Genomic DNA, 22,573 nt, shown 5'->3' with positions numbered 1-22,573 from the left:
CTCATTTTTGGGTGTCAATATTGCTCACACACACACACACACACACACACACACACACACACACACTCTCTCTCTCTCTCTCTCTCTCACATATAATCAACAATATTTATTTGAGCAGATAAATTTAGAAAACAACATTCATAATCGTTTCTTCATGACTGGTATGTTGATCGATTTTCAAGTCTTTAGGTATTTGGATGTAACTTTCATCTTCTGCAATGTCCTGTCCTTTCCAATATTAAGTAACCATTTGTCAAAACCCTTCAAGTTATCCAATTCTGTTGGGTTCACCAAGTTTGTCTTCAACCTCATGTTCTCTGTAAGTGTCAACACTGTTACATGTTTCCAAAAGGAAGATGACGATAAACAGGCATGTATTATGTCATGTTTTTTCCCTTTTGGTATAACTGGTAGAATCTGTCCAAAATCACCACCCAGGGCAACGGTGAGGCCTCCAAATATTCTATTTGCATTTGATTGATCTTTTTCAGACAAAATATCTTTTAGAGTTCTGTCAAGAGCTTCAAAGCAATACCTGTTTGCCATGGGTGCTTTATCCCAAATTATCAAAGCTGTTTGCGCAAGTAGTTTTGCCAATTGTGTCTCCTTTTTTATATCACATGTACATTCCTTAGCGATATCTAAATGAATTCAAAAACGTGAATGTGATCTTCTTCCACCAGATAACAACAATGCAACAATTCCTGATGTAGCTACAGCGAGTACAATTTTACCCTCAGATCTTAATTTGGCCATGATTGTATACCATCAGAAGGTTTTGCCTGTTCCACCATGTCCGTAAACAAAAAATGGTGTTCCACTTTGATTGTTGATGGAATCAAGGATTAAATCGTATACACGTCTCTGGCCATTGTTGAGACCCTTGTTTAAATCACTGTGCACTGTTTTCATGTTGTCGATATCATAATCTAATTCTTTAGCAATTAATCTATTCTGTGAATTCTAAAAAATGGAATAGTCCGAAATTCGCATTCCAGGGAAATCAGCCAAGGATTTTCCTCCTTTTTTCATGAGCTCATCAATCTCGAACAATGCATGATTGTGAATTTGTTCCTTAGTGCATCTTAATTCTGTCATCCGCGTTTTTTGTTTAAGAATGTAGGGAATGTCTTCAGATAGGCGTTCTGCATTTGTTCTCCACAAGTCTCCTGGACTCACCACTTCATTATATACAAGAATAGTTATAAAGAGCTATCTTAACTGTCTTCAAGTAGCCTACGTTGATGCTTTATCCAAGCAATCATTCCACTCTTTATCATCATCAAGCAATCCTAATGCATAACATGCATCTTTGAATGTAGAGAATATTTCTCCGTTGACAATTTGAATATCTTCAAATGATGTTGCTCCTCTTACTAAGTTCAGAAGCATTCGCAAATAATATTTCTCACCACTACCTGGAAATGCAAAATACACCCTCCCAGTACACCTTGATTTTTGTCATGGGGACCATTGTCTTTCTGTATCCTTCCAAACCCATTCGCTCAAAAAATCAAGATAAATCAATGATCTTGCATAATGGTATCGTTGATTACACTTCATCCATTTAGTCAATTTCGTTTGCGTAACAACCTTGCTTTCCAAAATTTGAACCATACACTTACTTGGATAAAAAATAACTATTTGTTCATTCTCTAAGTGGAATGGCAATCTTTCAACAACTTGTTCTCTGTAATACATGTCAAACTTGAATATCCTCTAGCAAGCTTCCATAGAAGAGATATATCTGTAATGTTTTTTATTGAATTACTTAATATCGTATTTATAACAAATATCAACAAACAATATAAAAACATTATATTTGATGTATTTTGTACATACCTATAGTCCAGATATACCTTTATTTTTTCTTTGTCCTATAAAATCTGGCATTGATTGTTCTGTTGACCATTGTTTTCAATTTCCATAGAAACTCACGTTCTGTCCGACACTTAGTTGACATACTTGAATAGATACTTGATTGATCTATGTTGATTACATATCTCAATATTTATGTGAGCATCAAACTTAACCAAAATATTCCTATTATAAGAAACAACAAAACGGTTATCCAGTTTGACACCTTTTTTCTCAACAAATGCTCCATTATTCCGTCTTCTATACATTCGGTATCCATTGTCATCCACAGATATTTCATTGACAAATTTATTCGAAAAATGTTTTTTACATTTTCCTTTCTCCATACATGGTGAATTCTTGTTACCATCAACGCACAGACCGTGGATCATGTATTCTCCACAACTGCAAAGGCAACACTGTCAGTTTCCTTATTTGGAATTTCAGCAGAAACTATTTCATCTATTTTGGATGTCAAAGGATTCTTATATTGGGAATGTAGAAAAACCAATATATGAGCATGTGGGAGGCCTCTCTTTTGGAACTCGATAGTGTAGATAACTGACAGAAACAATTATAACGTGTTCAGCAATAGTTGGTATAACATAATTTCATATCATAAATTATCAATGAACTACAATTTGTAAAAAAAGTAGAAATATTATTCGTTGGAATACTTACTTGCCACTGTTTCACCAAAATATTCACCTTTTTTTATCTCTCGCATTAGCTCAAGCAATTTGATCTCAAAAACTTTGCAAACTGTAGTTATTCTACTTTCTTGATCACATTGTCCAATACAATTCCATAGATATTGTATCTCTGGCCACTTGGGATTACAGGTGAATGTCAGAAAAATATTTGGATATCCATAACATCAGCAAATCGTCATTGCATCTTGATAATTCTAAACACGACATCGGGGATTGCCAATGTGAGACGAAGGGAGCCACGTAGATTTCCCTAGATGTTGTGCATTAACATCATCCTTTGAAATGGCATCCACCAACCCATTGTACAAATCACTCCTCAATTTTTTCTGATTGTTTCTAATCCATTGAAATCTTTCCTCTTCAACAGCCATATATGCATCCACAATATATAGCTGTAATAATCCACCTAATTTCAATAGAGTATGCCCTTCACATAATCTACACTGCAATTGAAATGCATAATATTCTCTCATGCTTAGCCTGTTTCTCTTTGAAGACTTTTTGTTAGGAAAGTCTTTATGGTTAATGTCAATTTTGTATCCATCTTCTCCATACGGAAATAATATTGGTTAACTTAATGCCATAAAGCTTGGATGCAAGTCAGAAATTCTTTGACGACCCTTTTTCGAATGATGAACAATGACATCTTTTCCAGTTTCTGAAATTCCAATATCACCGACAATTAAACCTGCAATTTCATATGTAGTTGGCAAATTGTATTGTCTTCCATCCTTTTCCCTTTTTAATTTTTAACCACAAATGCACATCTCTAATATCATTCCAATGGATATGGTTCCTGACAGAACAAAAACTTTTAACCAATTCATTGTTCGAATCAAACATCAATTGCAATTCCTGTACTAATTCCCTGTCAACAGTAGCATCGGCTGTATTACTTCGTACATAATTTAATCTATGACTGGTTTCATACTCTATGTCATAAATAAAACGCTGCGCAAACTCAGGTTTCCTTCCTTCAGGTGGAAGTAACGATCCTATTCGGTGGTAATTCTATCCGCAAAGTTTGAAAACATATGGACCACCCCCTTGGTTAATCTCATGGTCAACATGCCATCCCATTGATGTAAATGAGAACAATGAATTGTATATTCTTATTTTATTCCTAAAACTAATCCATTTGTTACCACTGGACACATCCAATAAACCTTTTAATGGTTCTGGCGGTTCTTTCAATAACGATAACTAAACTTTGCCATCCATACAACATAAAACAAAAAGATAGATGGCTCTTGGTGTTAGTGTATGCCCTAGGAACCAATCGTGTCGTCGGTTCCAAGGCATTAAGTTTTGTATATATATGTGAATGTATATAGTTTGTATATACATCTCCCATTTGCACTATAGTCAATCATTCATGTATTTAATACACCGAATGACCTTAAGTGTTTTTCATGCTTTGAGACAGATAGAGCTCGCTAAGGATCGACGAGTTATCATCAGTATGCACTTTACTGATCTGTACATCTTTCCTCTAACTCATCTTCTCTGATGAGAGGAACGTCTGGTATGTGTCTGGACTTGGTGAGACCTGGTTCCTGGCTTGAGCAATTGCTCCATTGTTGTCCCAATAGAATCTATGGAACAAAATTGGAAACCACACCAAGTTGATGAGAACTTATAATCTACTGCCTCCTTTGCCGATCGAATAAGCAATATACTCACCTCCATTATAATCCGCTACAGTGCTTTGCTTAGAGCTTTTCACTCACTACCAACCCCATTGAGAACTACAAATCCTGATTCGATCGATAATCATCTTTCCTTTGGAAACTAGCATCACTTATCCTTTACAGTGAGCTCATCTTCCCTCCATAAACAAGAACTCCTTAGTCTTTTCAAGTACTTAAGATTTCTTGAGCATCAGTGACGCTCACTTGGACTGTTGTAATACTACTACAAGTACTAACAGCACATGAGACATCAATCGAGTACATAACATGGCATAAAGATGGATCCAATTGTGATGCATATGGGCTCTCTCATTCTATCTCTCTCATCTTTGTTTTAGGAACACATCCTTAGAGAGAGAAACACCATGTGACATCGGAGAAATCCCTTCTTGGATCTTCCATACTGAATCTTTCAGTACTTGTCAATTATGTACTCTGAACTTAGGCAAGCAAACACCCGCTCTTCTGATAGATCTTTACCAAGGATGTAGGCTTGTCCCTAAGTCCTTCATGGAGAAGCACTTGGATACCAAGTCTTTACGACTACAAGTTGGTATATATTCCCATAGAAGTATGTCATCGACATACAATACTAGGAATGCTACTGCGCTCCCACTCACTTTCTTGTAAAACAGAGGCTCATCTTTTCTTGATAAAACTGAATTCTTTTACGGCTTCATCAAAACGAATGTTCCAGCTTCTTGAAGCTTGCTTGAGTCCATAAATGGTTCTGCAACTTGCATACCTTTTGTTGCATCAGAACGAAACCATCAAGTTGTGTCTTACACATCCTCCTCAAGGTTTTCGTCAGGAAAGCAGTTTTGACATCCATTTCCAAATCTCATAGTCATGATATGCAGCAATGCAAGCATCATCCGGATGGATTTAATCATGGCAACGGTGAAAAGGTTTCCTCATAGTCAATCCATGAATTTGTTTGAAACCTTTGGCAACCAGCGTGCTTTATAAGTGCACGTTGCCATCCATGTCAGTCTTCTTCTTGAAGACCCATTTACACCTATGGGTTTTACCTTTAGGTGGTTTCACCAGAGACCAACTGGTTTGGTACATGAGGTCCATCTCAGATTTCATGCTTCAAGCCATTTAAAGAATCTGGATCGATATAGAGTCTTCGTAGGTTCTGGTTCATCGTCTTGTAACAGTACGTCACCATGTTGAGTCACAAGATAACCGTATCTCTCGGGTCATGGCATACTCTCTAGATCTAGTAGCTTGTGGCTACTTGAGGTGTTCACTTTATCCAAAGTTGTTGAGTAACCTACTCCTGTCTTACCATCTTGGGCACATCTTCGTCCTTCTCTAGTATATCTGTGGTCTAGAACTTCATCAGTTCTACTTTTTCCACTAATATTCTTAGAAAAAAATCTTTTAAGAAGACATCAGTGAGCAACAAATTTTGGCTCTTCTGTGGTAGAAATAGTATCCTGGTCTCCTTGGATACCCCACAAATATACATTTTAGGATTTTGGGCCCAGCTTGTTCGAAGTCAATTTATACATGCTTCGAACCCCAAACCTTAGATAAGACAAATTGGCTTTCGCCATCTCATAGCTCATATGGAGTCTTCTACAGACTTTGACGCACAGGTTCAAATGGGGCGTGAGTCTCTAGGGCTAACCCAAAGATGCAGGTAAATCACTAAAACTCATCTGGACCTAACCATGTCAAGTAAGGTCATTATCCTCCTTTGAACTCCATTGTGTTGGGTGTATAAGGAGGGGTGAGTTGTGATACTATCCCACATTCTTCAGGTACTCTAAAAACCCTGAGCTTAAGTATTCACCTCCTCGATCCGAAAGAGCTTTAAACTTTGCCCAACATATTCGTACTTCATTTATGAATTCTTGAATTATCAAAGGCTTCAGATTTATGTCTCAAGGTAGACATAACCATATCTACTGAAACATCAGTAAATTGATGAAGTATGAATATCACACTCTGGCTCAACTGTTAGTGGACCACATATATCTAGGATATGCCTAACAGTCAGTAGCCCTTCATTTGTCCTGTGAAAGGAGACTGGTCATCTTGCCTACAAAGGCATGACTCGCAAACCTCAAATGACTGGAAGTCAAAAGGTCCAAAACTCCATCCCTTGAAGTTTTGCAACAAGGGTTATTAACATGACACCAATATCAGAGGTATGTTGTGTGTTGCTATGTTTAGCTTTCTTGGTTTCAATTGAGAATATCCTTATTGTTAATCAAGAATATATATCCTTATATAAACTTGCAATTCCAAATAGAATACCATTCAAACTAAAGGACAACAATCATTAGAATCTCAAAAAGAACCATATATCCAAAACGGATATGAAATAATTTTCTAGAAATAAGGTACAAAATACAGTTTGAGTTCAATAATAAGTAAAGGTAAAGAAAACAATAACGTTACAATAATGCAGCCACATGTGCTCCATTTCCAACTCTAGGTCCCTCTCCCGGCGAGCATCTACTTGCCTTAGTCTGCACATCAGTACAAATGTGAGTACCAATCCTGTGTCAATGACCCAAGATGTTGAGGGAGAAGTTAATCTCAATCATAAAATACCAAGTCAAAGCCTCGACTTCTCTTGCTTCGAGGAAAGCGTTGCAGTGTTCCTCCAATGGCAGGCCTGCCAAAGAAGCAGACACCTTCCTACCTTCCCATGCCACTCCAGGCAGAGCCTGTCCTTTGGCTTGGCTTGGGTTGGCTTTCCCTTGCCTTACCCTTCCTTACGGCAGCAACCAGTAAAAGGCTTGGCTTTTTCAAGTCCTGCTTAGTCTTAGCATGTTCAGAAGCTCGACAAGTTTCCATCGGTTCATATTGAATTTCATTGAACGGATATAAGAGTAAGGCAAGGATTCAGAATTAATCTATTTGTAATTCTGCATCAAGCCAACCCAAAGTCTCAAGCCTTCTATGTGCTCATCATTTTGAGCACTGAGGACCAACTTGGGCTCCCTTGTCAGGCGACTTCCAAACAGTGCTTTTGACACTGTACCTCTATGTCAAGCATTTCTAAAGCTCTTGAGGTGTAGAATAATGAGCATCTCCATATCTCATGCTGCGTTTTAGAACTGTGTCATCGATGCTAACATCAAACATGAAAGCTATCAGATCATCAAGGGACTTTTGATAAGTATCCTTAACTTCCTGAGTGGCATCAGGATCGTAGGCTCAGCCATGTATGGCTTTCAAGGATATACAATTTCTTTCGACTTAGTATAATCCGAAGATAATACCAGTCTGAGAAATGGATCATCCAACCTGTTTTCTTTCTCGATTATCGGTCAGGTTCATAATGCTCATTTTGGTGAATCTACATTGCAGAAAAGATAAGATATAAATGTATATTATTTTTAATAGGTCTTTTATTAAAAAACACTCCCACTATTTTCTCAAGCCAATAGCCCTCACTATTAACTCGGGAAAGCCGTTGGCTTTCTAGTGGACGAGATCCATCCTGGCATTTCAAACCTTTGTTGGGAACAAGCCAAGAGTTGATTAGGTAGGCCAACAAACTTAATCCAAACCAGTTGATAGCTCCCATAAACCTCAAATGGAAAAAGCCAACAGCCAATCACACAATCAAGGCCAACCATTGTCCTCAAGTATGATCCTAGTATCAGTAGAGTGGGAACTCATGTCACCCAGTACACTAAATGTGTACTTGCTCTACTATGCCTATGACGTGTATCAACCTTCGCTGGCGAACAAGCAAAAAACGTCATTTTAAGACCTCATCATTAAGGAAAACTCCAAGATTTAACCTCCCACTGGTAGAAGTGTACCTTCGCTTGGCAACAAGGTTCTAACGAAAGTGGTTTGATTAAAACTAGGTGATGGAAGGCTATGTGACTTAATAATAAGTTGAAGGTTTTTATTTAATGTCTCATCAGTATTATCTTTGTTAGAATGACATTGTTTGGCATGTATAAACATTCAACCTTAGCATGCATTCTAAAAAAAAATTAACTGCCGGACATGGCCACTAAAACCGATTTCCTGAGCCAGAGGAATCGTGGGTCAACCTAGGGGTCTGTAAAAAAAAATCTTGGTCCTCAAGTGTTCCTCTTCTGCTCCTGCTTTCTTCTTCACGACATTACAAATAATTCTTTTATAATAAAAAACTATTAATTACATCAACAAATTAGAAATCATTTACATCGAGGGGAGAGTGAGATAAGAGAAGAAATACAAGGAGATAAGAGAGAAGGCAGGACACGCAGGCCCTATTTTAAAGATTACAAAAAACCTAAAAACAATAAACACATCAGGTCTAAGGCTCATGTACGGGGCACCATGCAATTATCAAACAAGCAACAGCATACATTAAAAAACAATTCATTTTGAATTGTGGGGTTGATTTATCAAGTTACCGCCTAAAACGTGCCGGAATGAATATTGGCTTAAATGTTCAAAAATTACAAATTTAGCCCCTATGTGAAAAATGGAAAGCAAAAAAAAGATCAGTAGGTTTCTAGCCGCGGCGAAGAAATTATTCGCCCCGGTGAGTTCATGCACACATGGTTGCTGCAGTGAAGTTTTATTTTTTGTGCGGCGTTGTGAACTTCCAGAAAAAAAATCCTCCAAAGAGTTTATGTCGCGGTTGATGAAGTTTTATTCCGCCGCAACTAGATCTACTTTTTTCTGGAATTTTGCGCAGCTGATTACTTCTTGCATCTCGTCGCGGTGAATGTTATTCGCCCCGGCTAACGTGCAAAATAGTGAATCAGGCATAGTAAAGTCTTTTGCAATTTTTCACATAATGACAAGGATCCAATCAAATCAATGCTAACATTAGACCAGGACCCAACCAACCAATACACATTCAATCAAAACCATGATTTAATCATTGACTAATTAGAATTTCTACATCATTTTCCAATTAAAAAAAAAAAAAAAAAAAAAAAAACACTCAAATCATGCATAAACCTGTTATCAAACAAATATACAACATCAATTAAACAATATAATCTAATTCCCGAGACTCTGATACCATTTTAAGTAATAGATCACATAGCAGCGGAAGACAAAAATTCAATCGGAAATCAATACCCTTCTTTGCTGATCTACGAGTATTAGATTATACTGTTTACATGTTTATAACAAAAATCTATATAAAGTAAATCATCAGGATTGAAGACTTATGTACGTTGGAGCTTTACGAATATCTTGATTCGGACAGGACACTATTGCCATATTTCATGGTTACTATCACATTTACTACTTCATATAATGTTTCACTGATGTTTTGCCATCGATCTAAGTAGGATCGCACTCACGAAGTCCACACGAAGATAATCGCAGAACCCTGATTATTTTGCTAGAACAATCAAAGCTTCAGAAATCAAGAAAGAGAGAACAAGAAAAGTTTCTTTGTTGAGAGAGAGAGAGATAGGGTGGAGGGTTTTATGAATGAAAATTCTCTTATGTTTAATTTAAGTTGCACTTATATAGTGCAACAATTAAAACCCTATTCCACTTAGGAATAACATGGGCTCCAACCTAGTTTACCCTTGCAACCAAACACACTCTTATGGTATTTTAATTTATTTATTATTATTATATTAAAATCAATTAAATTAATAATATATTAACATTTATAATAAAATAATCATTAAATATATAAAGAGATATATTAGAAGTAATCTCACTATTTAATTTAATATTATTAAATTAAATAAGGAAACAACCTCAGCAAATTTAATGCACTGTGAACAAAATACCAACTACCTTATCTAAAGACGAAAATACCTTCTACAATTGATTCTTAAATATTTTCTAAGTGACCATAGGGCCATTTTTATCGGCAATAAGTAGTATCGCGATTAACACCAATTAATCGTCCTCATTACACATAAGACCAAGATTGGCCTTAGCAAGAACTCCTGGCCACCCGATGATTCAGGATTCAGCGAAACCACAGCTGTCAACAGTTGGTTACCGTATTATCAAATCCTCTCATCCAATGTTTCTCATGAGGACGAGGTAGAGAAATAGTGTCAACCTCGATATCTCGAATATTTGTATTCAGTTATTGGGCCAATGATGAAATTATTAAATGGATTGACCAAACCTCAATCCCACTGTGGCCACAGATTTAGTGTCATTGCATATTTACGAATTACCCAGTGAGAACTTTCTCCCGCACCCGGAGTGATGAATCCTTTTACGATCCACCCTAGTCTCGATACACTTCTCATGTAGCCAATCACTACCGTATTGAAGTCTGAAAGAACACATTAGATAGTGTCAAACTACACCAATTGGTGCACAGGCGCTTCGGCGATCTCAAGTCTAAGGATCACATGCACCACCATCTGTTAGAGGATTTATTCCATAGGACAATGGGGTTACCATCCATATGAATCCTCTGGTGGGTCTGTCTAGTGAACTTGCCTTAGCAAGCACCCATTTGCACCAAGTTGTCCAAAACAACTTGACAAGTGAGATCAGTTATGCCTTTCGACAAGGTCGTTCAAAACTATGATAGCCTACTATTATCTGTGCTTACTGTCAGAAACACTGGGGCTACGACGTCTTAGAATGCCACCATATGTGATCATTAGGGTTTCACTATCAAGATTGAAACACTTGATACCCTTGTCACGTTTCTACCATCCTAAGGACATATATCATTATATACACGATATAGAAGAAATATGCTTTATTGATAAATAAACATTATTACAAAGTCAATTTTACAATAATTGATTGGCCTCAGGGCACCTGCTCTAACATGCTTAACATGTACTGGCCCTCGTGCATCAGTGCCAGTGTACTGAGTGAGAGGCTTTCCGAGGTGGACAAGTATGAGGAAGGCCTATGGAAATGGATGAGACGAAATCTCTAGCTCTTGATTAGAAACAGTGTAGAGACTATAATTTATTGGTCAAAACTACAAGCGTATGTACTCTCTTCTTTACATGTTGTTTTGCTTGTATATAATATTACATAATAGTTCGTGATAGGCATATATAGAATTGGTCCGTTGGGTTTAGGTGTCATCCTCTAATGCTTTTGTCTGAGTTCATCAACATGTATACTTGAGTGACGATCTTCTCCCATTAGAAAAGCAATCATCTATTTGCATGATTTGTAATATGTCAAATTTCCCTTTGTTGCTTTAAGTGATCTTCTGTTGTTGATCAATACAACAAAGTGTTTTATCTAATCATTACATTGTTAGAATTAAATTACAAGGATCTCTATTTGAATTTATTATATTATATATCTACATTTTTTTCCACCTTGAATTGGAAATATTGTTTCCGATTCATGTATTTTATGTAGGAAATTGCTATTGCTTATGTTATTGAATTTGAAATTCTATGGTTCGTACCGTTTAGTGCCAAATTCATTTGTATTGTGGATTTTAATTATGTTTGATAGTGAGATTTTGAAGGAATATTTGATTTTCCTTCCTTTACATTTTAATTAAGTCGCACTGAATTGCTGCCTCTAAAATGGTAATATTAAAGTTTATATGCACTGTCGTTTTGGCTTTGGAAATTCGTAAGTAATGAAAACGTTGTCCATTAAATGCTATTGATTTTTAATTACTTGAAGTAAATTTTGGGATTAAGTTTTCTCTGCAGTTTTAGCATTAAGAGCATGTCGCAGTTTGTGTCGCATTTTCCCCATCCGTCTTTTACTGACTGAAATTAAGATAAGTCGTACATTTTCTTTAGTTATAGTGACAATGGTGTTTTTATTTTACATTGGTCTAATTAATTAGTCATTCATTTTAACTTTGATTAAAGTGCATGTTATTTTACATGCTCCGAGATGTTATTATTGTATAAGAAGTTGTTCTTAGATAGTTGTGCTGGTAATTTATTGTATTCGAGTTGTTTATGTGTTTCTTTGCAGTGTGTTGCAAATTATTTTGTTGGTCTTTTTATTGCTGAAATTGGTGTGCTTTTATTACAATTTTGTTTGTTCTGCTCAGGTTGTTTATCTGTTATTCTGGTAGGTGTGTTGCAGATTATCTATCGTCAGTAAATTATTGTGAGTTGGGGTTTTTCTCATTACAATTTGTTATTATCTTATGTGTTTAGTATATATTGTATACTGTCACTGTTTTATGTAATCCATGTTATGAAATGCCAGTGGTCTTTTTCTTGTTGGTGGTTAGTAATATTGTAATACTGTCGTTTGTTTTTCATTGTAGTAATTGGCTCCAAGAACTTGAGAAATTTATTGAAGACTGATCTGAATACTGTATAAGCAGGATCAAGCAATGATTTCAAGTCAGAATCGTTAAGGCCTGTATAGACTTTGTTTTACTTGCATCAGTCTCCATCATACAACCTGATTCTGGTTCCTGCATGTTAAACTGACTGAGAAGAAGATAACAATCAAAAGAAATTTCATTCGTCAATTGGTGAAACTAAACATAGAAAATTGTCAGCAACGGGTTCCACATACGAATTTGAATGAAAATGGAAAATCTTTGTAAGAAGATCTGGACACAAAAACTTTTGTCTAGGGAAAGAGGTATGTTTTTTCACTGTATCATGTGAATAAACATTTGGCATGATAATGTGTAAGGTGGTTTCAATATTTTTTGAAATAGGCTTATAAAGTTTCTTAGAAATTAGAGAACGTTGGCTTATTTCAGAAGATGTGGTCGCAAATTGACAAAAAACAAAATGAAGATGTGATTGTCGAGTGCTTGCAAATGTGACAGAACAATTGAAAATATCAAAGGATCATTTGAAAAGGTCAAAACTGAATTGAAACAACTATCAAGAATCATTTAAAAATGCTGAAGAGGTCTTTTGCAAATGAGCGGCAGCAAAAGGAAGTCTTAAAAAGTAAGTATTGAATTGTCTGAAGAAAATAATAGATTAAATCTTCAATTGCAAGCTGAAAAAGTAAGGAAAAGGTTTATGAGTCGGTGTCAAATGTTTTTGCCACCAGAAAAGCTTGTGTCAAGAATTAAGCACAGATTTCCAAATGAAGATTCTAGTTTTTTAGAGACATTAGTTGAAAATGAGGAGAAGCGTCTAATTTTGATTATATTGATTCAATGTTGTTGTACCTTTCTCTGGTACACTTAATGGCCACTCTATAAATATTTAAACCGTTTGTTAAGAATTTCACAAATTTTGTCAAAATGGGCTCAACAAGGTGTTTTATTCTGGACGTGGATGTATCAGTTGATGATTAATTTTGTTGTATGTGAAACAAATTCTCCAGTTATGTAATGTTATTTCTGTAAATATTTAAAAGTTAATTGTAATATAATTTTAAATATCTGATGCATGCTGCCTCGGATGTTTATAGATCAGTGCGTGTTTAAAAAATATACTTATACTGATATACATTCAATGTAGGGTTCGTCGTACGACATAAATATAAAAACATTATATGCTTTGTTCAAGTAAATTATATTACTATATTATTTAAACATTAATGTGACCTTGTCATTCATAAAATAGTTAATTTTACTCAATCTCTCGAAACAATGTTCTATATATACAATGATCAATCCTTCTATTATAAACAAGATTCTATAATATAGAACATATTAATCAATACAATTAAGATTCTTTGAAACAATATTGTCAATGTCTCTGTGATTCATCTCTTGCAGGGCTAGCAGAATGCTTGATACCTTGTCTTGAAGTTACTCGTGATAGTGATGAGTGCCACGTACAATTGACATGTTGTAAGACTTGATGGTTCATATACAACCTAGGGTTTGAGGTGATTGACCCTCGCTTTGCTTATTGTCATACAGAAGTTATGTCACAGGTAACTGTTTCTCTTCAACCTGAAAGGCCACTTCATATCTACATTGACATATTATTCTGGGATTGTGACAATGTAACAACTGCTGAAAACTAGTACAATGATGCTAAATAACAATATAACAATTGGGCCCCAAATTTTCTTTTCATTATAATCTATGTCTTTAACACAAAGAGTACTGTTTACAAAAATTCATTTAAAAAGAAAAAGGGGAAACAGTGTAGCTATTCTCTTCGCTTGCCGATGCCCCCGACTGCTCATCACCTAGATCTGCATCACAAGGAAAATACGGAGTGAGCACAAAATAAGTGCAGTAAGTAAAACCCTCTATCTGTCTGTCCCGTATGTACAACTCTAATTCTTTCCTTATGCTATTTTGTCTTCTTTTCGTTTCTTAACATCATGGCCTTATCTTACCGAGGTACCGCGGATGGCGTTCACACAGCACCATCTCACTCTCCATGACTATCGGGTGGAATTCACACGTACCAACCCGTTCTTAGTGACTACCGAGTGAGGATCACAAGTACCTACTCGGTTTTCTTAACTATCGGGTGGAGATCACCTAGCACCTACCCGTTCCCATGAATTTTGGGTACGATCACAAGCAATAACCGTCTCTAGTCCTATACGGGTGATGGTCACAAAGCATCAACCACTTCTACTAAATGTTGGATGATGATCACAAGCATCAACCCATTTATCTAACAACTAAACCGGGTGTGGTCACAAAGCATCTACCATTTCACTACTCATCGGGTGACTATCACAAAGCACGACCCATCTCTAAGGGCTATTCGGGTGGTGATCACAAAACATCAACCCGATTCCCAAACTGGCGGATGATGATCACAAAGCATCAACCCAACTATACTACTCTTCTAATCACTCTATTCTACATCTTTCAATTCTATCTACCTAAGGTAGTTTGTACCCACCAAGCTCTCTACTCATAGGGTAATTGCATACACAATTTTTTACACTTCTTAGGTCACTTTTCAAGGCACAATTAGTGCCTATGGATGGTTCATCACTACCAATGCATATGAAATGCCAACATGCAATGTTGCAAGAATTAAGGTTCATTACTCATACTCAAACCTCTATTAGGCATTTCCTCAAACAACTCAAGTGCACTATAAAACTTACTATAGCAATGATCTAAATCTTTCTAACCATCCAAAATGGGGAAAAAAACCTTCACATACCATAAAAACCTGTCAAAGAAAGCACTTCCAAAAGGGGATCCATACACCCCTTCAATTCATCTCAAACTACCTTTCCAACCTAACAACCTTTCTCATATTTGCAAGGTATTAACATTCACAAGCATAGAAGTCTATTTAACTTCCATACATGGCATATCCAGTATATCACATACATACATATTCTACCAAAACCTAATCAAGAAAATTCTTAAATCTCAACTTGGGTTGGGATTTACTTACTTGTTATGGAGAGACTTCACCAACTCTTCTTTCACTGCTTTGCTTGACTTTTCTCTACTCTTAACCAAAAGGACAAAAACCCTAAACTTCAATATAAACTAAACTCAAAAATCACAAACTTAAGTAGAAATCCTTACCTTAGGAAGTCTTAGGTTGCTTTTCTACTCCCAAATCACTTCAAAAATCCTTTGAAACTCTGATCAAAAGAAAAGAGGAGTTGAGATGAACAAGAATGGAGAGTTGCGTTTTTTAGAAGAAGAATGAAGGGTTTGCTAACTCTTAATCCTTAATGAAATTTATACCAAAGCATTCCCATTTGCCTTACACTTCTTTGGGAATCCATCTATATCCTTTGATTCATTATAAACTCACCCCCATATACCATATTCTCCATGAAAAATCCTACACTTAACTCCCCACTTTTCCTGTAATTAGGGGTAGAGTGGTCAAATAGCCCTTAGGGAAGAAATATCTAAAACTTAACAAACATTTTACTCGGCCTGTCGCGGCGAAGAAACTTCTGCGCCGCGGCGAAACTGTCCAGCAGCTTCCCATGGCTTCAACACCTCTTCGCCGTGACGAAGATTCTTCTTCGCCCCGGCGAAGACTGAAACACTAAAACTTCTCATTTTCTACCAATTCAGGGCAAGCATTAAACAACAACATCATCAAACAATATTACCAAAAAAACAACTCAAAAAGAGGCAAAGGAAGAAACAACAAATACGTACCTCAAGTGGGGCGTTACGACAAAATCCCCAATGTTTAACCAATGATAATCATTGTTGTATGGACCACTTCCTAAATAGGCTATGATCAACTGGTTCCATTGCAATGACTATTGGATGATTCAAATACACAGTAACATAATTGAAATGCCAATTCAGATGCAATTCATGTTTGGGCAGCCAGAGCACATCAGAGAATTAAGAAATTTGTGGGATAGAGAATGTCATCATTGTTTGAGATACCTACTGCTTGCAAGTGATGTCCGAGCTGAAATATGTTTTTCCATCTGTTGGCAGACTCTGGATGATATAGTCGTTCAATCTATGTACTGTCTCATTTTTGGGTGTCAATATGCTCACACACACACACACACAACACACACACACACAACAACTCTCTCTCTTCTCTCTCTCTCACATATAATCAACAATATTATTTGAGCAGCTAAATTTAGAAAACAACATTCATAATCGGTCTTATGACTGGTATGTTGATCGATTTCAAGTCTTTAGGTATTTGGATGTAAATTTCATCTTCTGCAATGTCGTCTTTCCCATATTAAGTAACCATTTGTCAAAACCTTCAAGTTATCCAATTCGTTGGGTCACCAAGTTTGTCTTCAACCTCATGTTCTCGTAAGTGTCAACACTGTTACATGTTCCAAAAGGAAGATGAGATAAACAGGCATGTATTATGTCATGTTTTTTCCCTTTTGGTATAACTGTGTAGAATCTGTCCAAAATCACACCCAGGGCAACGGTGAGGCCTCCCAAATATTCTATTTGCTTTGATTGATCTTTTCAGACAAAATATCTTTTAGAGTTTGTCAAGAGCTTCAAAGCAATACCTGTTGCCAGGGGTGCTTTATCCCAAATTATCAAAGTGTTTGCGAAGTAGTTTTGCCAATTGTGTCTCCTTTTTTATATCACATGTACATCCTTAGCGATATCTAAATGAATTCAAAAACGTGAATGTGATCTTCTTCCACCAGATAACAACAATGCAACAATTCGATGTAGCTACCAGCGAGTACAATTTTACCCTCAGATCTTAATTGGCCATGATTGTATACCATCAGAAGGTTTTGCCTGTTCCACCATGTTCGTAAACAAAAAATGGTGTTCCACTTTGATTGTGATGAATCAAGGATTAAATCGTAACACGTCTCTGGCCATGTTGAGACCCGTGTTAATCACTGTGCACTGTTTTCATGTTGTCGATATCATAATCTAATTCTTTAGCAATTAATCATTCTGTGAATTCTAAAAAATGGAATAGTCCGAAATTCGCATTCCAGGGAAATCAGCCAAGGATTTTCTCCTCTTTTTCATGAGCTCATCAATCTCGAACAATGCATGATTGAATTTGTGTCTTAGTGCATCTTAATTCTGTCATCCGCCGTTTTTTGTTTAAGAATGTAGGGAATGTCTTCAGATAGGCGTCTGCATTTGTTCTCCACAAGTCTCCTGGAATCACCACTTCATTATATACAAGAATAGTTATAAAGAGCTATCTTAACTGTCTTCAAGTAGCCACGTTGAGCTTATCCAAGCAATCATTCCACTCTTTATCATCATCAAGCAATCCTAATGCATAACATGCACATTTGAATGTAGAGAATATTCTCGTTGACAATTTGAATATCTTCAAATGATGTTGCTCCTCTTATAAGTCAGAAGCATTCGCAAAATAATTCACCACTACCTGGAAGAATAATACTAGGGCTACAAACGTTTCTAGAATGGCCACCATATGTGCTCATAGGGTTCTCACTATCAAGATTTGAAACACTTGATACCCTTGTCACGGTTCTACCATTCTAAGGACATATATCAATACATATTACAATAATAATGATTTATGCGATGTAGAATAAAATGCCTTTTATTGATTAATGAACATTATTACAAAGAGTCAATTCTACAATAATTGATTGGCTCTAGGGCATCTACTCTAACAATTTCAGCAGAAACTATTTCATCTATTTTGGATGCCAATTGATTCTTATATTGGGAATGTAGAAAAACCAATATATGAGCATGTGGGAGGCCTCTCTTTTGGAACTCGATAGTTTAGATAACTAACAGAAACAATTATAACGTGTTCAACAATAGTTGGTATAATATAATTTCATATCATAAATTATAATGTACTACAATTTATAAAAAAAAGTAGAAATATTATTCGTTGGAATACTTTCTTGCCACTATTTCACCAAAATATTCACCTTTTTTTATATCTCGCATGAGCTCAAGCATTTTGATCTCAAAAACTCTGCAAACTACAGTTATTCTACTTTCTTGATCACATTGTCCAATACAATTCTATAGATATTGTATCTCCAGCCACTTGAGATTATAGGTGAACGTCAGAAAAATATCTGGATATCTATAACATCTGCAAATCGCCATTGCATCTTGATAATTCTGAACACGATATCGGGGACCGCCAGTGTAAGACGAAGGGAGCAACGTAGATTTCCCTAGATACTGTGCATTAACATCATCCTTTGAAATAGCATCCATCAACCCACTGTACAAATCACTCCTCAATTTTTTCTAATTGTTTCTAATCCAACAAAATCTTTCCTCTTCAACAGCCATATATGCATCCACAATATATTGCTACAATAATCCACTTGATTTCAACAGAGTATGCCTTTCACATAATCTATACTGCAATCGAAATGCATAATATTCTCTCATGCTTAGCATGTTTCTCTTTGAAGACTTTTTGTCAGGAAAGTCTTTATGGTTAATGTCGATTCCGTATCCATCTTCTCCATACATAAATAATATTGGAAAACTTAATGCCATAAAGCTTGGATGCAAGTCAGCAATTCTTTGAAGACCCTTTTTCGAATGATGAACAATGACATCTTTTCCAATTTCTGAAATTCCAATATCACTGACAATTAAACCCGCAATTTCAGATGCAGTTGGCAAATTGTATTGTCTTCCATCCTTTTCCCTTTTCATTTTTAACTGCAAATGCACATCTCTAATATCATTCCAATGGATATGGTTCCTGATAGAACGAAAACTTTTAACCAATTCACTATTCGCATCAAACATCAATTGCAATTCATGTACTAATTCCCTGTCAACAGTAGCATCGGCTGTATTACCTCGTACAGAATTTAATTTATGACTGGTTTCATCCTCTATGTCATAAATATAAAGCTGTGTAAACTGGGGTTTCCTTCCTTCAGGTGGAAGTAACAATCCTATTCGGTGGTAATTCTGTCTACAGAGTTTGAAAACGTAAGGACCACCCCCTTGGTTAATCTTATGGTCAACATGCCCTCCCATTGATGTAAATGAAAACAATGAATTGTATATTCTTAATTTACTCCTGAAACTAATCCCTGTGTTACCACTGGACACATCCAATAGACTTTTTAATGGTTTTGGCGGTTCTTTCAATAACAGCAACTAAACTTTGCCATCCATACAACATAATGAAAACAAAGGGATGGCTGGCTCTTGGTTCTTAACAGTTCGCTCTTCATACCACATGACTAATCCATAATGAATGCACTTGTAGGATGGTTCACCAAAGTTCAAGGACTCTTTTTCCACTGTGCAAAGAAATAACGTGTTATTTTTAGAAAGTAATTGACATGTTCTGTTAATTTAGAAACTCAGAATGACATTTTTTTTTTTACTAAGATTAATACTTGAGTTAACATTTAAATATGTTTACCTAACAATGTGGCACTTGTTACCTCTTTCTGTCGAGCGAGATTTTGAACCTCTATTTGCCTTTGATAAAGATTTCTTTTTTTTTTTTCAATGTCTGACCTGAGAATGAAAATAATAAAAAAAGATCATGACAATTTTCAACAACACTTGGAATGACAAAATTGTTCGACAAAGTTCTGCCCCTTTATTTTTACAAAATAATGAAATAACATTATGTTTTTAAGATATAACAATCTGAATGCTTAAACATATGTTGTCAGATTCAAGCCTCACGATTGTATTGTTCTGCATTAGTAATTGGAATATTAGAGTCAAGCTCTGTACGGGGAGAAGCACCTGAAAAACATAGATTTAGTTAGTCAATTTAAGTTATCATAATCTAAAAAAATATAGGTAACCACTAATATAATATTTTTGACCTCTCTTCCTTTTTAATACAGACATTCTCTCTGTACTATTTTCCTCACGCATCTCATTTACATTTACAGAAGCATATGAAGAACTTGTAGAACACTTCTCTGCGTTTGATACACATTTTTTATGTTCTTTAGATCTCTCATCTGAATTTAAAAATAATAATAACATAATTAACACTATACCATGTAGCAAATTATATAATTGAAATGCTTAACCAAAAGGCAAAAACAGTAATTAAATATCTCAGTTATATTTATAGAAGCATTTAAAGAAATTATTGGATCTTTCTTTGTCTTCGATACACAAGTTTTATGATTGAGACTATGTTACACAACAAATTATATAATTAAAGAAAATAGAAACTGATTTATTGAACCATGTAATATACGAAATATTTGTATGACTATACCAAAATAAATAAGGTAGTTACTTTTGTTGGATACTTTATTATGAATCATTTTGCTGTGAAATTCATACGCCAAAACAGCAATATATAGTTCATGAAAAACTAAAAGAACAAAGATATACACTAAACTCGTTTAGTCTTTACATAATAATTATATGAAGTTCTAATATTAAATATACCTTTTTTCTTTTTGGAGATTGACTTTCTGACTCACTTTGGAAATCTAGGCCTTTTTTTTTGTTCCATATAAACATTCTCAATTTTCTATTCTCCTTGCATACTTTTGTTCTGAAATCAACGATACTTATTTGTCCAGAATCATATGCCAATCTATAGTTTTCAATCACTCGCAAATATAATTCCTGAATGTATGACTATATAGTTGCAATGTCTTCATCCGTATGAACCATTTTATAATCTTACACTTGACCAAAACAAAAAATATATTGTGTTAATTGCATTCCTTTTTTCACCTCTGCCGAGTCCAGATTTTTATAATTGTATGCAAAAATTGATAACAACTGATTTACTACAGTTTTTTATGTAAATTTGTGGATGGACAAATATTTTATTAAAACTTTATAGCATAGAATATTATGATCTTGCAGCAAGATTTGAACCAAAACAGAGCTTCATCTGTTACAGCAGCACATTAAAATAGTTCGGCAACATAGAGATTTCCAAACGAAGGAAACATTTATGATCATAAATATGAATAAGTTGTTGGTTCGGCAATGGTTTATCAAAAGTATATCATCCATTTATTGGTTTGACAATTGAGAATATGATCGACTCTAACATTAAAACGAAAAACATACCTGCATTTATTACAATCATACTTATATTATGGTATTCTTCTTAATTGATCACAATTTTACAGGCGAATTATATACAAATAAATGGTTCATCAATTGAATTTTGACCTCGTGGAAATCTTAATTGATTACAATTCTAATGAAAAATTATGATTAACCATGAAGTTTTGAGTTAGTTCTTTACTGGTTTTCCAAGAATTTATATAAATATTTTCACAAATTAGAATCTTCAAATTCACTTGTATAAAAAACTTGAGTTATATGAATCTGATATTACAATCAATATTCAATTTAACAATTGTAAAAAAAGAGTTCACAAAAAGAATATATTCATTACCTTTAATAGGAATCACATTGGAACTATAAGGAGCAATCGTTTCATCCAACTATATATATATAGGAATGTTATTAATTTAAATAACCAATCAAACACGATATTCTTTAACATTTACAATGTATGAGTCTATTGAAATTCACATAACTATTTATATATGTATTTATAAATGCCTCGTATTATACCTCATAATTTATTTATAGGATCAGATTCGTCTCACTTGCAGTTTATTAAGAGCAATACATTAATGAGCAAATTAAATGTAACAAAATAAATCATTAGGAAATTAATAGTTTGATATGTCTTTATATTTTGAAATCTTTATATTTTTTTTAAAATAATAATGAAACCATGAAGTTCATAACCAATTATATTTTTATCGGGTGTAATTATATTTGGAGTTGGACATCTTCCGGTTGGTTAAAACGTCATCGTTTAACATGTTCATTGTCTTTAAAAGCAAATTAGGGATTAAGGGAATTTTATCGTTGACTTTGTAATCACAGTTGCACTTCAAAATTGATCGTTTTTATCGCCTCATATTATTGTTCAACTTTGTTTTTACTTGCATCAACCAACAATTTGTGGGTAATTTCAGTCTTTCCTACTGGGTTTTATCTGTATCTCATTTTTCTGTCTGACAATGTTACCCATAGAAATTCCTAGCATAGTTACCTGTACTGATCTTTTGCAA

The 22,573-nt window shown here is 35.1% G+C and overlaps 1 protein-coding gene across 1 annotated transcript; it reads right to left on the bottom strand.

Annotated features, from left to right (window-relative positions):
* Positions 1-963: 963 nt before the first annotated feature.
* On the bottom strand, positions 964-19,514 carry LOC116134028. Its single transcript, XM_031419672.1, has 2 exons — positions 19,010-19,514; positions 964-1,181 (listed from the first exon to the last, which is right to left on the bottom strand). The coding sequence occupies exons 1-2, from the start codon at positions 19,512-19,514 to the stop codon at positions 964-966; spliced, it is 723 nt and encodes a 240-aa protein (XP_031275532.1).
* Positions 19,515-22,573: the final 3,059 nt, after the last annotated feature.

This window comes from Pistacia vera, unplaced genomic scaffold (assembly GCF_008641045.1).
Source record: "Pistacia vera cultivar Batoury unplaced genomic scaffold, PisVer_v2 Contig281, whole genome shotgun sequence".
In the NCBI taxonomy this organism is placed as follows: Eukaryota; Viridiplantae; Streptophyta; class Magnoliopsida; order Sapindales; family Anacardiaceae; genus Pistacia; species Pistacia vera.
The sequence above is the reverse complement of the archived record's forward strand: the minus strand, read 5'-3'. Positions and strand labels throughout refer to the sequence as shown.

Bases quoted from the DNA above. Each gene is read 5' to 3' on its own strand.
- LOC116134028 (XM_031419672.1), bottom strand. From the start codon at position 19,514: ATGGGAGGGCATGTTGACCATAAGATTAACCAAGGGGGTGGTCCTTAC. The intron at 1,182-19,009 runs GTTTTCCAATAT...TATATAATGAAG, and splicing joins TCCAAGCTTTATGGCATTAA to TGGTGAGTCCAGGAGACTTG.